At 31.7% G+C, this 17,530-nt stretch overlaps 1 protein-coding gene across 4 annotated transcripts in view; it reads left to right on the top strand.

Moving 5' to 3' along the window:
* LOC130900842 (amyloid beta A4 precursor protein-binding family B member 1-interacting protein) overlaps window positions 1–17,196 on the top strand; it is a 97,092-nt gene extending 79,896 nt beyond the window's left edge. For all 4 annotated transcript variants that reach the window (XM_057811747.1, XM_057811746.1, XM_057811748.1 and 1 more), the window contains 5 exons: window positions 2,560–3,013; window positions 3,094–3,339; window positions 6,090–6,259; window positions 6,332–7,446; window positions 10,289–17,196. In XM_057811747.1, the coding sequence (XP_057667730.1) occupies window positions 2,560–3,013; window positions 3,094–3,339; window positions 6,090–6,259; window positions 6,332–7,446; window positions 10,289–10,618 (2,315 nt within the window). In that variant the 3' untranslated portion in view covers window positions 10,619–17,196. The remainder of the gene's footprint in view (window positions 1–2,559; window positions 3,014–3,093; window positions 3,340–6,089; window positions 6,260–6,331; window positions 7,447–10,288) is intronic.
* The last annotated feature ends 334 nt before the right edge of the window (window positions 17,197–17,530 follow it).

Raw genomic sequence — 17,530 nt, 5'->3', positions numbered from 1 at the left:
TTCCGTTTCTACTCACGTTTTTCTAATTTTTATTTTATTTTATTCTTATTTATCACGTTTTTCGACGTTTTATCTATTTTTATCACCGTTTCTCTTTATTTCTGTCTGTTTTCTTTCTTCTATCTTCATTATCTTTCGATTCTGGTATTTTCCTCAATTTTATATCCATTATTCCACACTCTCTCCCGTTTTTATTTATGTTTTTTGATCAATTTTTCTTTTTAATCACTTTTTTCATCTTTTCAACCATTTTCATCGCATATTTCTCTTTATATCTTTTATTTTTCAATTAACTTCATTCTCTATCGACCCTCCTCGAGTTTTTCTACATTTTATTGATTTCTTCCACACGTTTTTATTCTTTTGTGTCTTTTGCATTGTACTGTTTTATCAATTTTATACAACTTCTACGTTTCCTGTTTTTTACTTTATCTTTTCAAACGTCATTTACTGTTTTTATCATGTTTTCCAGCTTCCACTATTTTGTTTCTTTAGTCTTTCGACTACTTTCCTTTTTACTTGTTTTTTTTTTGTTTCGTTTACTCTTTTTTCAATCTTCTTCTCTTTTAAATTATGTTTTAGCACTAGTAATAAGTTTAATAGTCTTTTTTGATGTTATATTTATTAATTTCACTTTTTCTGTCTTTTATTCCTCGCATTATTTTTTCCTTATCTTCATTTTATTCTATTTTTTTGGCATGTTTTTTTGTTTTAGTTCCACTTTTAGTTATGTTTTTTAAACCTAAATTCATTTATACCACGTTCTTTTCCTTTTTGTCTGTGTTTTATCATGTATTCTTTTAGAAAAACTTTATTTATTTCCACTTTTTTCCTTTTTCATTCTGTTCTAAACTTTTTTTACGTTTTGCGTTTTTTACTTGAGTTTTTCTCGCGTCATTTACATATTTTATCATTTTTTCAGCTTACACTAGTTTCAGTCTATTTAGTATTCTGATTGCTTCTCTTTTTTCTTTCTTTTTCCTTCTTTTTTATGTCTTTTTTTCGTCTATTCTTTTAGAAATAATCTTTTTTCAACCTTTTCCTCTTTTTAGCCTCATTGACTCTACAAAAAACGACTTCTCTTTTTCTCATTGTCTACAAAAATAGTCAATTTGACATTTTTTCTTCTTCCTTGACTTCTCTTTTATTTAATCTTTCGATTACTTCCCTTTTTACATGTTTTTTAGTTCCATTTGTCAATCTAGAAATGTCTAAATCAAATTGGGACCTAAAAAATCCGATTTCAGAGCGAATTAAAATTCTAGAAGTCCAATTTTTGATTATATTGGTTTTGGACGAATTCAAAATACAATTTTTGACTAAATATCCGATTTTCGATAAGACTAATTTTTGAGAAAGACCATTTTGCACTAGTAAATTTGTTTTGGCCGAATTTAACTTATCGAATTCAATATTTCAACAAATTGGCCTCAGAACAATCAATTTTTGACCAATTAAAATTAGAAAAGCCAATTTTTGAATAAATTAACCGTAGTATTTCCCATTTTTGATACAATTTACTTCAGAATAGACCATTTTTGACCAATTAAACTTAGAAACGCCTATTTTTGACCGAATATACCCAAGTACTTCCAATTTTTGATAAAATTAACCTCGAAAAAAATCATTTCCGACCCAATTTAACTTGGTTAAGCCAATTTTCTGCCAAAATTAGACTTAGCAGTTCCATTTTTGACCGAATTTACCTTAAAACTCCCAATAGCAGCTCCAGAAATGCACTCTGAATTGCCGATTTTCGATTGTATTTCTTCTTTTTCTAATTGTCTACAAAACAGTCAATTTGACATTTTTTCTTCTTCCTCGTCTTCTCTTTTATTTAATCTTTCGATTCCTTCCCTTTTTACGCGTTTCTTTGATCCATTTGTCAATCTAGAAATGTCTTTTCGTTCTTTATGCATTTATTCCTCGTCCTTTACTTCTTTTTCCGTCTATTCTTTTAGAAATAATTTTGTTCAACCCCCTTTTGTATATTTAGCCTCATTGACTTTTAAATCGTGTCTTCCAATGTTATATCCATTAATTTAACGTTTCCTCCTCGTTTGTTGTCTTTTATTCTCATTCTCTTCAATTTATTTTGGCTATTTTCCTTTTTCATTTGTGTTTTTTATCAATTATTCTTTTGATAATTTCATTCTCTTCTAAACCTTTTTTCCAAAATTATATCTTTTAGTTTTTCGTCGTCTTCGTCTTTATTTATTCTTCTATTACTTTCATTCTAATCATTTTCATACGTCTCCTTTTCTTCGAATTATGTTTTCTTACTACGTTAAATCATGTTTTTCAACTTTATGTCCACTTACAACACAGTTTTTTTTTATTTTTAGTCTCTTTTATTATCTATTTCTCTATTATTTCTTTTTTTTTTTTTAGTTCTTTTTGTCTCCGTAAATTCTTTGCTTTCTTTTCCTCCTGTCTTCTACTTTTACATTCTTCCCATCGATTTTCTCTACTAGTTTTTTTTATTTATTTTCCTTTTCATCTCGATAACTTATTTTCTATTCCATTTCTTTTCTTATATTTCATCCATTCACATTCCAGAGAGATTCTACGAAGACCACGAACTCCTAGTGGACAATCTCCTACTTTGGACACGCGATTCCAAAAACAAAATCTACTTCGTAGAAAGAGAAGATAAGATCAAATTGTTTTCCCAACCGGAAAGATTCCTCTTATCGTCTACCGACAAAAAGGAAGATCAGGACTACGACGAACATTTCAGAAATATGTTATTGGAAGAATACTTCTCCTCGAACAATCCGCCCGAAGTGGAAGGACCTCTCTATTTGAAGGCGGATTCGAAGAAAGGATGGAAAAAACACCATTTCGTTCTCCGGGCGTCGGGATTGTATTATTACCCGAAGGATAAAGCGAAATCGGCCAAGGATTTGGTCTGCCTGGCCACATTCGACAACAACCACATCTATTACGGCTTGGGATGGAAGAAAAAGTACAAGGCTCCGACGGATTTTTGTTTCGCCGTTAAACATCCGAGGTAAACGCGGAATTATCAGCGGAATTCGAACTTTGGGGTCAAAGAAGATAAAATTATACATAATTTTTTTTTTAATTCAGATTACAAGAACCGAAATCGACGAAGTACATAAAATATTTGTGCGCCGAGGACCAGAACACGTTGGAAAGGTGGATGGTCGGTATGAGGATAGCGAAATTCGGTAAACAATTGATGGATAATTACAGGAGTCTCGTCGACGAGCTGGCCCAAGAGGATTTGGACATTTTAGCCAACGCCAGGAGTTGTTCTGTTAGTTCCATCGCCGTTCAATCGTTTCCGTCTAATGTTACCACACCTACGCAAGGGTAAGTGTCGTTTAACCCCCGTATAATCTTTCGTTTTTTCCTTAAATGTTTACTCGTGTCGGTTTTTCGCCTTTTTGAAGTTCTGAACGTTCTGGTATGTTCCAGAAATGTTTTGGAAAATTTGTTGGCGTACGGGCTTAGAAAAAAATATTGAAACTTTATTTAAGGCGTTAAAAATATCGAGTTGTGTGTATTATTGTTTTATGGAAACAATATTTGACCAATATTTTGATTTTTTTTTCCAAAATTTTCATTTCATTATTTTATTAACAATTAATTTTTTAGTCATTTCTCTTTGTACCATTCTCGAATTAGTAAATAATCGTTTCCCTTTTTAATATTTACTAGATTTTTTATCCTTTGATTTTGTTTTTGATGAATATGTACCAAAAACTGTCGTTTTTGACATTTGTTGTGCTTTGTCCACTTTGTTTTTGATGAATATGTACGAAAACTGTCATTTTTGACATTTCTTGTGCTTTGTTGACTTTGTTTTGAGTGTATATGTACCAAAAACTGTCGTTTTTGACATTTGTTGTGCTTTGTCCACTTTGTTTTTGGTGGGTATGTACCAAAAATGTCATTTTTGACTGTTGTTGTGCTTTTTCGACTTTGTTTTTGATGAATATGTACGAAAACTGACATTTTTTACATTTGTTGTGCTTTGTCCACTTTGTCCACTTTGTTTTTGGTGGGTATGTACAAAAACTGTCATTTTTGACATTTCTTGTGCTTTGTTGACTTTGTTTTGAGTGTATATGTACCAAAAACTATCGTTTTTGACATTTCTTGTGCTTTGTTGACTTTGTTTTGAGTGTATATGTACCAAAAACTATCGTTTTTGACATTTCTTGTGCTTTGTTGACTTTGTTTTGAGTGTATATGTACCAAAAACTATCGTTTTTGACATTTCTTGTGCTTTGTTGACTTTGTTTTGAGTGTATATGTACCAAAAACTATCGTTTTTGACATTTCTTGTGCTTTGTTGACTTTGTTTTGAGTGTATATGTACCAAAAACTATCGTTTTTGACATTTCTTGTGCTTTGTTGACTTTGTTTTGAGTGTATATGTACCAAAAACTATCGTTTTTGACATTTCTTGTGCTTTGTTGACTTTGTTTTGAGTGTATATGTACCAAAAACTATCGTTTTTGACATTTCTTGTGCTTTGTTGACTTTGTTTTGAGTGTATATGTACCAAAAACTATCGTTTTTGACATTTCTTGTGCTTTGTTGACTTTGTTTTGAGTGTATATGTACCAAAAACTATCGTTTTTGACATTTCTTGTGCTTTGTTGACTTTGTTTTGAGTGTATATGTACCAAAAACTATCGTTTTTGACATTTCTTGTGCTTTGTTGACTTTGTTTTGAGTGTATATGTACCAAAAACTATCGTTTTTGACATTTCTTGTGCTTTGTTGACTTTGTTTTGAGTGTATATGTACCAAAAACTATCGTTTTTGACATTTCTTGTGCTTTGTTGACTTTGTTTTGAGTGTATATGTACCAAAAACTATCGTTTTTGACATTTCTTGTGCTTTGTTGACTTTGTTTTGAGTGTATATGTACCAAAAACTATCGTTTTTGACATTTCTTGTGCTTTGTTGACTTTGTTTTGAGTGTATATGTACCAAAAACTATCGTTTTTGACATTTTTGTGCTTTGTTGACTTTGTTTTGGGTGGGTATGTACGATAACTGTCATTTTTGACATTTCTTGTGCTTTGTCCACTTTGTTTTGGGTGTATATATATCAAAAATTGTCATTTTTGACATTTGTTTCACGTTATCAACATTTTTTGCTGGATTCGTATGGTAGTTGTGTGAGAAAACAGTCAATACTATATTTTTTTCCTTCCCCAACTTCTGTTTTATACAAAAAAAACTGTCAATTTGACATTTGTTTTCTTCGATTTCTTCGAGCATGTTTGACACTTTTTATCCTTTATCGACATCTTATGTATACAAAAAATAATCAATTCCACACTTTCTATTCTTATTCTACCATTTTTGACCTTTTTCTTCTTTTTCAATTTCTTTTTTGTACAAAAAATAGTCAATTTGATATTTAATGTTCGTTATTGACTCTTTCTTTGATGAATTTTCTAATTGTCTACAAAAACTGTCAGTTTGACATTTTCCTCCTTCTTTTACTTTTCTTTTGGTAAATATGTCATTTTAGTACTTTTTCTTCTTATTCGACAATATGTACAAAATAACTGTCATTTTAACTTCTTCTTTATACAAAAAATGATTAGTTTGACACTTTGGATCGTTTTCGTCTACTTGTTTGGTGGATCTTTACAAAAAACAGAAAATTTTCTACTTTTCCTTCTTTTCCGACTTCTCTTTTTCTAATTGTGTACGAAAACAGTCAATTTGACATTTTTTCTTCTTCTTCGACTTCTCTTTTGGTAATTATGTACAAAAAAATGTCACTTTGACACCTTTTTCTCGTCCTATCTCTTTTAGATCTTTCATTTACAAACGATTTCTTTTTCATTCCTGTTTCGATACTTCTTTCTTTTGTTTTATCTTCCTTTATCTTATTCTATCGTTTTTAAGGATTCCCATTCTATTACTTCTTCAATACTCCTTTTCCTTCAGAGTTTAATTTCATCTTCCCCAATTTTAACATACCCCATTTGGTTTTTTCCATTTAAAACGGATTTCTCTTCCATTATTCCGACGATTCTCCTTTCATTTCATTTTTTTTGTTATGTACTAATTGTTCGTTGTAAATATTATAGATATCAAAGTAGCGAAGCCGGTTATGGAACCCAAAGCGAAACATATTCCACATCGACCGATATGAGCTCGGGAAGACACAGCAGAGCTAGTAGCTCCAGTTCCAGCGGTTGTATGTCGGACAGCGCCCCGTCCAGTTGCGAAAACGCTTTCGATTCCGAATTTCCCATGGGTAAATACACACCTAAAACTATTGGAAAATTGAAAAAAATTTAAATATAAAAAATGTTTTCATTCATTTTAGGTACCATCAAAAGAAAACCATCGATGAAACCCAGTTTACCGTTAACCAATATCACTCGACAATTGAAAGAAGTCGGCGAAACTAGGGACGAAACCGACGGAACCCCATTACCCTCCAGTCCCATAATCTACACAAATTCCGGTACTTTAACGCGAGGTCATAACCGAAGGAAATCCAACCAATCGGACGATTCCTCCAACAGCGGTACCCTAAAAAGGCAACATTCCTACAAATCCAGAGGATCCGTCGAATCTACGGGAAACAGAAGCGGAAATACGACGCCTTTGTGCGGTACTTTACCGGATTATACTACCGGAAACGGTTACTTATCGACCGTTATGACGGATTCCATAACGTCGTTACCGCCGCCGCCCCCCGAAAACCACGACGATATAATAATAAATAATTATTCCTTACCGGCGCCGCCTCCCGAAGTATACAATTCGAATCTTTCCCTCGATAGTCTTCCGCCGCCTCCGAATCCGATCGATTTACCGCCGATTACCGGCGCCGAATTAACCGGTAGCCAATTGTCGCTCATGTCGCTACCGCCGCCGCCCGGAGAGGATACCGCTATAAGGAAAAGGATCGGCGGAGCCTTGTCGCCGGATTTAACGCCAACCCATTCGAGATTGAATACACCGGTTTGTAGTCCTCCGCAATCGAACGCCGGAAGCGGTTGTAGTACGCCTATTCAAGGAAATCCGCCGGTTAATTTCAATGTGACGGCGCATAGATGCGTCAACGGTCAGGAGATGTTGTACGGTACCGCGGGTCTTCGGTCTTCCATTAGACAGTCTTCTTCTTCTTTACCGAGACAGATTTCTTGTAATAGTATAGCGTCGAGTAACAGTTCGGGTTCGTCTTCCGGCAACACCTACCGGAATTCGCCCGGTATACAGAGGAAGGTGAATTTCCAGGAGCCCCCTAGTCCTAAGAAGACTGGCAAAAAGATTAGTTTTAATTTGACGCCGCAGGAAGTGCCGCCTTTACCGAAAAAACCGCCGCCGCCTAAAAGGGCGGAAACCACCAAATTGACTAGTCCGAAAAAGTTGGTCGAACCGCCGGTGGAATTTTTGAAGGATTTGCAAAGGGTTATGAGAAAAAAATGGCAGGTATGTTGATTGGTGTACTCGACGGTAAAGGGCGTTGCCATTTTTGGTAATGTTTTCTTTTTTTGGGGGGAGGGGGATTTTCTTCTTTGGTATATTTGTTTGAGGTTTCTTTGACAGGTAGACAGGTTGACATTTTTTTCTTGTCTTTTTGAAAGTTATGTATGTAATCAGTCATTTTTTACTTTTTTTCTTCCTTTTTGATTTTTTGGTAAATATCTACACAAATAACCATCTTTGGCATTTTTTCTTTTTTTTTTCCTTTCTTCTTAGGTTGATATGTGTATTATAAGAATATTTTATTATCTTCTTTTTTGACTTCCTCTTTTTGTAAATATGTGCAGAAATAACCATTTTGACACTTGTCTTTCTTTCTCGAATTCTTATTTGGTGAATACGTTCAGAAACAGCCATTTTTAACACTGTTTCTTCTTTTTTATCCCTTTCTCTGACTTGTACAAACTGTAATGGACTATAATAGCCATTTTTGGATCTTTTTTGGTTATCTTCTCTTGGTAAATATGAGCAGAAATAATCATTTTGGCACTATTTCTTCTTTCTCGACATCTTATTTGGTAAATATGTACAGAAACTGCCATTTTCGATACTTTTTCTTCTTTTTTCACTTCTTATTTGACACTATTTCTTCTTTTTTCACAATTTTTTGTGAATGATAAAATAGGCATTTTCACTACCACTTCTTCTTTCTCGACTTCTTTTTCGGTAAATATCTACGAAAACAGCAATTTTTGTCAGATTCTTTTCTTTTTCTCTTCTTTTTTGTTTGGTATATACTGAAATAGATGGTTCTGTCACTTTGTCTTCTTTTTTGACATCTTCTTTAATTGGTTTAGACATTTATGACACTTTTGATTTTAATTCGACTTTTTTTTTGGTAAATTTTTACAGAAACAGCCATTTTTAACACTATTTCTTCTTTCTTAATCTTTTTTATTGACCAGTACAAACTATAACTGATATTTCTTCGATTTTTTACTAGCTTTTTTGTAATTATGTAGAGAAATAGCCAATTTTGACATATTTCCTAGTTTTCGACTTCTTTTTTGGTATACATCTATAAAAATAACCAATTTTGGCTTTTTTTCTTCTTCTTTCTCTTCTTCTTTGGTTGGTACGTACTATAATAGATGGTTCTGTCACTTTTTCTTCTTATTTGGTAAAAACCTCTTTTTTAAAAAGTGAATTTGACGTTTTTTGTTTGTTTTCGACATCTTTTTTGGCATATATCTACAAAATCGGCCATTTTTGGCACGTTTTCTTTTCTTTTCATTTCTTCTATCAATGATATATGATGACATAGACATTTTTGTTATTTTATCTTCTTATTTGACTTCTTTTTTATTAAGTTTATGACAAAAACAGTCGTTTTTTCACTTTTTGTTTGTTTTCGACTTCTTTTTAAGTTAAAAATTCACCAAAGCTGCCATTTTAGGTTTTTTTCTTCTTCTTTTATTGATATATACTAAAATAGATGTTTTTTTCCTTTTTTTTTCTTATTAGATTCCATTTTTGATAAAAATAACCATTTCTGACACTTTTTCTTCTTTTTTTGCTTTTCCTATGAATGGTGTATGAAAAAATAGAAGTTCATGTTCTTCTCAACCTCTTCTTTATTACGTTAATATCAAAAAAGTTCATTTTGACATTTTTTGATCGTATTTCAACTTTTTTTGGTAAATATGTAGAAAAACAGCCATTTTCAGCACTTTTTCTTCTATTTTATTTTTTATTTGGCTGCTATATACTAAGACGGCCATTTTCAACACTTTTTAATCTTAGACTTCTTCTATGATTGGTATGTACTTCATTTTTGGTATTTTTTTTTTCTTTTTGGTAGGTATTTGTCGAAAACAATAATTTTTGACACTTCTTAGTAGGTATGTGACAGAAAAGTCATTTTGACACTTTTCTTCTTTCTTTTTCAACAACTTCTTTGGTAGATATTTGTAAAAACTAGCTATTTTGACATTTATTCTTCTTTGACTTTTTTGGTAGTCATGTTGACATTTTTCTGTTTTTTTCGATTTTATTCTAGCATATATATACATAAAAAAGAACTATTTAGTAGTTATGTGATGAAAACAGTTATTTGGACAGTTTTCCTCGTTTCTCGACTCCTTTGACATAAATATACAAAAATCAGCCATTTTTGATACTTCGAAACTTCTTTGTTGACACATATGTCAAAGCAAAAACTTCCTTTTTCATTTTTTTTCCACTTTTCTTTTGTTAGGTACGTAAAAACAGTCTTCTCTGACACTTCTATTTTTTTTTAACGATTTCTCCTTTAAGAAGAACTATGGAAAATAGCCATTTTCAACACTTTTTCTTCTTTGCTCAATTTTTCTTTGACATTCACGACAAAAGAACAGCTACTTTTGTCATACCGACTTCTTATTTGACAGATATGTAAAATGAAATACATCTTTGTCAACTTCTCTTTGACTTAGGTACTTACGATACTTCTTCTTCTTAACTTTTTGACAACATATGACAACAGCTATCTATAAATACTTCTTCTTTTTTGACGATTTGTACCATTGGTTGATACGTAAAATTAAGTACCCATTTTTGAAACTTTTTTGACCATTTTGACTTTCTTTTTGACATATACATAAGAAAAACAAAATCACACTTAACAATTCTTCTTCTTTTTAGGTTTTTCCAGTAGACATTTTTCTATTTCTTTTTGAACACGACTATATTCAACTTTTCTTCTTCTTTTTGAACTTTCTACTCAAACCAGTATTTACAACAAACGAAGAAAAAGTTTCTTCTTCTTTTTCTACAATAAATAATGAAATTTTTCTTTTTGTTTATACAGGTAGCTCAGAAATGCAAACTGGAACCGGAAACAACGCCGCACGAAGTACTTGGTTTCCGCGATCCCCCCGTCCTTCTACCCGATTACAAGGAACACAACGTTTCGAATTGGGTACAGGAACATTACGGACCGAACAACGTTTACGAGAACATCTATCGAGATAATAATCCCGATGCTGTCGTCGAATACGCCACCAGTCCGGTACACGTTAGAAACGAAATCAGATCGTCGGTATCGTCGATGGATTCGATGAAATCCAAACGACCGCCGCCGCCGCCGCCTCCGAAACGTAGCGAAACTACGCATCTAACCACTCCAAAGACTTACTGATGCTGCGTGTGTTGATACAAATCGTGGAAAATAACCTCAAATTGGCGCGTGAGATTTGATCGTGTCAGAAAATCGTTTTGGTTGCCACTGTTTCTAGCAGAAATGAAAAACATTTTCGGAAATTCTGCTATCGCGAAACGGATTCGGTTGAAATTTGTTTGGTAGTGAAACGAAAATTGTTGAAATGGCCTAAAAAGACGATTTTCTGATGACTTTTCGAGTTTTGGCATATCAGGTCCTTGTATACGGTGACCATTCATATATAATCGCTAATTGCTTCGTTTTGACTGAATTTCTTTTTGAAATAATTCGATAAAATATTGATTTTCAACAACTCGACCGAGTCATTTGCTTTTAATCGTCAATAAATTGATTGTTATTTCGGATTTCTAATCAACAGAATCTAAAACCACACATTTTTAATTAAATTTTGGTTCTAAACCGTTTGACTGATTAAGGGGCTTATACACGATCCGGTAAAAAAAATGTATAATAAAATTGCTAACTATCAGTAACCTTTTTTAGTGTGATAAAGCATTTTATTATTATTTTTCTCAAAAATCTCGTTTTTTTGAGAGGTGTATACTCGATCCGGAAAAAAAACCGTCCAAAAAATTGAATCTTGATGAAATATAGTTATGGAAAAATCGTTTAAATAATGAACTTTTTTTTAGAATAGTACGTATCGATAACGTTGTGCATTTCTTTGCAATATCTCATTGTTTAAGGTATATATCCGCGATCCGGCAAAATAACCGCCAATTTTCTCCCTAAATTCATTTATACTTTCTTTATGTTTAAGGATTATATAATACTAAAGTGATATTTTATGTTCTCTTGAAATACGTAATATCTTAAGATGTGGTTACACGATCCGGTAGAAAAACCGATTTATCTTCTCTCGAAATTAATTTTTAATTTATTTTTGTGGTATCATCATAACGCTTCTTACAGTGCCACTTGCGCATTTTTTAAAATAAGTTTCACGAAATATTTCATTGTTTCATGGTGTATATACACGATCCGGCAGAAAAACCTGTCGAATAAAAAAATTCTGTGTAAATTTATAAATTCTATTATTATCTTGGGTTTTGTTCATATCTTAAAATTTCATGAATAATCTTATTGCAAAATACCGTAGCACTAAATTTGATTCCCATTTAAAAAATTGTGTTTTTCTTTCTTTGTTTATCCATTTTCTACAGTTAGTTTAGTGATTGCATAATTTAAACATTTTTAAAGACGTCCTATACGATCCGGCAAACATAGATCTCCATTTTTATCTATTTTCCGTGGGTTTCCCAGATGTTGTTCCAATAAAAAAAATATTTTTCTTTTATTTCAACCTTATCCATTATCTAAATCACTTGTAAAGGTAGTTATACACGAGCCGGTGAAGTAGATTCTGATGATTCGAAATATTATCAACAGAAACTGCATTTAAATATGCGTGCATTTATTTAAGCTTCAAAATATACAATAACTGGAAAAGTAATTATCCAATCCTCTGATTTCAATATCAAAATATTATTTAAATCATATTTATTCGATATTTAAAGCTTGGTTTACACGTCCCATTAAAACCGCGTTGTATAAACGTACTTTTAACCTGTAATTTTTTTAACAAGGATTGATGACAAGACTATTTGAGTTTATTTTACCTCTTTTTGTGATTTAAACACCACCTAAACTGCCAGCCTGAAGGAAGAGTCTGCATCTGGATGTGATTTAAATTTATTGTGCCATTTTTTTCTTGAGTGTACACGTCAAGGAACTTCTTAAATTAGTTTTTGTAATACTGGACACGTTGAATTGCGAATAATCCTTTTTGTATATATAATTCTAAAATTGTAGTTAAATTATTTATGAATTATAAAAAAAAATAATAATATGTCAAACATTGATGGTGCTTACGAAACGTCCGATACGTTCGTATACGAAATTAGACGCCAAAAAAACAAAATGGTTCTTCTTTTCGCCTCATATTCATAATATGAAAAAATCAGGAAAAACTTTATTAAAAAACAATTTTTTAGATGTGTACACAAGATCCGGCAGAAAAACTGCCTATTTTCTCTCCAAATTCGTTTCAAATTTCATCTTGAGGAAATTTTAAAACGCTTCTCATAATCCTCAATGTTATTTTAACAATTTCGCATCATTTTTCATAAAATATCCCAGTTTTTAAGATGTTCATACACGATCCGGCAGAAAAACCGCCTATTTTCTCTCCAAATTCGATTCAAATTTTATCTTGAGAAAATTTTAAAACGTTTCTCATAATCCTCAATGTTATTTTAACAATTTCGCATCATTTTTCATGAAACATCCCAGTTTTTAAGATGTGTGTACACGATCCGGCAGAAAAACCGCCTATTTTCTCTCCAAATTCGTTTCAAATTTCATCTTGAGGAAATTTTAAAACGCTTCTCATAATCCTCAATGTTATTTTAACAATTTCGCATCATTTTTCATAAAATATCCCAGTTTTTAAGATGTGTGTACACGATCCGGCAGAAAAACCGCCTATTTTCTCTCCAAATTCGTTTCAAATTTTATCTTGAGGAAATTTTAAAACGTTTCTCATAATCCTCAATGTTATTTTAACAATTTCGCATCATTTTTCATGAAATATCCCAGTTTTTAAGATGTGTATACACGATCCGGCAGAAAAACCGCTTATTTTCTCTCCAAATTCGTTTCAAATTTTATCTTGAGGAAATTTTAAAACGTTTCTCATAATCCTCAATGTTATTTTAACAATTTCGCATCATTTTTCATGAAACATCCCAGTTTTTAAGATGTGTGTACACGATCCGGCAGAAAAACTGCCTATTTTCTCTCCAAATTCGTTTCAAATTTTATCTTGAGGAAATTTTAAAACGTTTCTCATAATCCTCAATGTTATTTTAACAATTTCGCATCATTTTTCATGAAATATCCCAGTTTTTAAGATGTGTGTACACGATCCGGCAGAAAAACCGCCTATTTTCTCTCCAAATTCGTTTCAAATTTTATCTTGAGGAAATTTTAAAACGTTTCTCATAATCCTCAATGTTATTTTAACAATTTCGCATCATTTTTCATGAAATATCCCAGTTTTTAAGATGTGTGTACACGATCCGGCAGAAAAACCGCCTATTTTCTCTCCAAATTCGTTTCAAATTTTATCTTGAGGAAATTTTAAAACGTTTCTCATAATCCTCAATGTTATTTTAACAATTTCGCATCATTTTTCATGAAACATCTCAGTTTTTAAGATGTGTGTACACGATCCGGCAGAAAAACCGCCTATTTTCTCTCCAAATTCGTTTCAAATTTTATCTTGAGGAAATTTTAAAACGTTTCTCATAATCCTCAATGTTATTTTAACAATTTCGCATCATTTTTCATGAAACATCTCAGTTTTTAAGATGTGTGTACACGATCCGGCAGAAAAACCGCCTATTTTCTCTCCAAATTCGTTTCAAATTTTATCTTGAGGAAATTTTAAAACGTTTCTCATAATCCTCAATGTTATTTTAACAATTTCGCATCATTTTTCATGAAACATCTCAGTTTTTAAGATGTGTGTACACGATCCGGCAGAAAAACCGCCTATTTTCTCTCCAAATTCGTTTCAAATTTTATCTTGAGGAAATTTTAAAACGTTTCTCATAATCCTCAATGTTATTTTAACAATTTCGCATCATTTTTCATAAAATATCCCAGTTTTTAAGATGTGTATACACGATCCGGCAGAAAAACCGCCTATTTTCTCTCCAAATTCAATTTAAATTTATTCTTGACGAAATTTCATAACGTTTCTCACAATCCTCAATGTTATATTAACAATTTCGCATCATTTTTCATAAAATATCCCAGTTTTTAAGATGTGTATACACGATCCGGCAGAAAAACCGCCTATTTTCTCTCCAAATTCAATTTAAATTTATTCTTGACGAAATTTCATAACGTTTCTCACAATCCTCAATGTTATATTAACAATTTCGCATCATTTTTCATGAAATATCCCAGTTTTTAAGATGTGTATACACGATCCGGCAGAAATACCGTCTATTTTCTCTCCAAATTCGTTTCAAATTTTATCTTGAGGAAATATTAAAACGTTTCTTACCATCCCCAATCTTATTTTCTCAAATTCACATTATTTCTCATAAATTATCTTAAATCAAATCTATTAAGATTTGTATACACGATCCGGTGAAAAAACCGTCCAACAAAAGAATTCACCGGTTTTTTTTCAAAAGTACCGTGTTTTATGTATTATTTCACTAAGTTATTGTTTAAGGTGCGTATAGACGATCCGGTAAAAAAACCGTCTAATCAAAAATTTCATTTCATTCCATTTTTATACATAGTAACATTTTTTTTTTGGTTTTTGTTAAACTTTCGTGTACGAAATTGATCGGACCTAGTTAAAATTTCAACAGATGTAGCGAAATTTTGCGTGTTTTATAAATTTTATAACAATTTTTACCTAAATTAGTTAAAAATATTTATACGACTATTATAAATTTACAGGGTTTAAAGATGTCGGTTATTTATTTCATATATTTTCCGGAAATACTTCCGAATCTACCCGATTCAACAACAACACGCCAATTCGACGTTTTCGATAACGCAGAATCCATTTATCGAAATCCAATTCTAAAAATATCCCCTCCAATAATAAATACGAACCGGATGACGACCAATTCATTTATTACTTATTTCCGATATGTTGTACTTCGATAAATGGATTCTACATTATCGAAAACGCTAAACTAACAAGTTTTAGATGGGTAAATACGGAAATATGGCCTTTTGTTCTAATTACCTGTAATACTTTTTGTATATATAATCTGTGAACGTTCCTTTTACCTAAATGAATCATTTTGGGGCGTCAAAGTAATATAACTTGTAATATATTTCTCAAATTATTATTATTTTTTTGATATATAAACTTTATTGATCTCTACAATGCCATTATTATATATTTTTTGTATGGTTTGTTACTGCATTTATACCGGTTGTAAACATGTTACTATATACACAAACATCTATTTGAGAATTATATTTATATTAACCCCTGTATAAAATAATAGAACAATTGTGCGATCAACTGAACCGGAACAATTTTTTTGCAAAAAAATCACTATTTTCAATACAATCACTATTTGATCAGCAAAAAACGAGGAGGTATCATATCAGGAAGGAAGAGGTAACAGGAGGCAAACATATGAACGAAATAACAGGAGACAGAAAGGTAGATTAGGTATCAGGAGATAAAAAGATGTATGAGGTAATAGGAAGTAAAAAGATGTACCAAATATTAGGAGGTAGTAAGATGGACGAGGTTGAAAGGTATATAAGGTAACAGGAGATAAAAACATGTAGGAAGTAACGGGAGGCAAAATAATGTGCGAGGTAACAAGAACTAGAAAGATGTACGAAGTAACAGGAGTTAAAATATTGTCGAGGAAACAGGAAATAAAAATATGGAAGAAGTCGCAGGAGGTAGAAAGGGGGAAAAAGTAACAGGAGGTAGAAAGATGTGAGAAATAACAGGAGGTGAAAAGATATACGAAGTAACTGGAGGCATAATATAAACGAGGCAACAGGAAAAAGAATAATAAGTAGTAATAAGCAGCAGGAGGTAGAAAGGGGGGAAAAGTACCACGATGTAGCAGGAGTAATTGTGGTTTCAAAATCCAATTTCATCGCATTTTGTCAAATTTGGTTTGGTATCAGGAAAATGAGGAGGTGTAAGACTTGCCAGAAGTAATCATGACTAAAATTATTTCTAAAATGTCTAAAATTATTTCTAAAATGTCTAAAATTCATTTTGGGCTAGGAAAACATACATACGAGGAGCTATATGATGTATCAGGAGTAGTTGTGCTCTCAAAATCTAATTTCTTTCAATTTTGTCCAATTAGGTTTTACACCAAGAGAACTAGGAGGTATACGACGTACCAGAAGTTACTATTCCTCCAAAATTTTATTTAAAATTGATTATGTACTAGGAAAACATGAACAACAGGAATAATTATTTTCTTAAAGTCTAATTTATTCAAATTTTGTCTAATTTTTTTTCCTACCAAAAGAACGAAAATGTATACGACGTACCAGGAGCAACTATTTCTTGAAAATTGTATCTAAAATTTCTTTGAAATTGATTTTGTATCGGGAAAACATAAATACAAGGAGGTATATGAAGTACCAGAAGTAACTATTTCCAAAACTCCGTGTTATATATTTGTTTAAATTTGATTCATTAACTTCTGATAGGATAACAGGGGTAAATACAATCTACCAATAATTTTATGGAAAAATATTGTTAGATTTTGGTTTTTTTTTCGCAAAAATTGTTTCGAAAATTTGGTCCTGCATGTACGGGCACAAACGAAACGGCGTTGTAGACAGAGTTTTTACATTTTTTATTATTACTGTTGGGTTTTTTTTTTCTATAAGCAAACCATTTGGTACAATGTGTATAATTCACATACATATATATAATAATGTTATTTTATCCTTATTAGGACCAATTTAATTTTTTTAATTATAATAAAATAAACGGAAAATACCAAAAAAAATTGTTTCATTACTTATCCCCCTTTCCTAAATGATCCTTCACCAATATCAGGAGTCCAAAAAAGTGAGGAGGTTTATTGTTCAAAATTAAGTTTTACCAAATTCCATCATGTTTAATTTTGAATACGACGTACCATAAGTAACTTTTCATAACCAGAGTGCCAACAAATCCTGTCGAATTTATTTTTTTATCTGCAACACAGAAAAGCGAGGAGGTTTTTAAAAATCAAAGTTTCACCAAATATAGTTGAAATGAAATTTCTATAGGGAGTGTAGAAATATAGAAGACGTACCATGGGAAACTATTCAAATCGAATTTGATCCAATCTAATTCAA

This window comes from Diorhabda carinulata, chromosome X (genome assembly GCF_026250575.1).
Source record: "Diorhabda carinulata isolate Delta chromosome X, icDioCari1.1, whole genome shotgun sequence".
Classification (NCBI taxonomy): domain Eukaryota; kingdom Metazoa; phylum Arthropoda; class Insecta; order Coleoptera; family Chrysomelidae; genus Diorhabda; species Diorhabda carinulata.
Note: the sequence above shows the minus strand (reverse complement) of the source record. Positions and strands in the feature narration are given on the sequence as shown.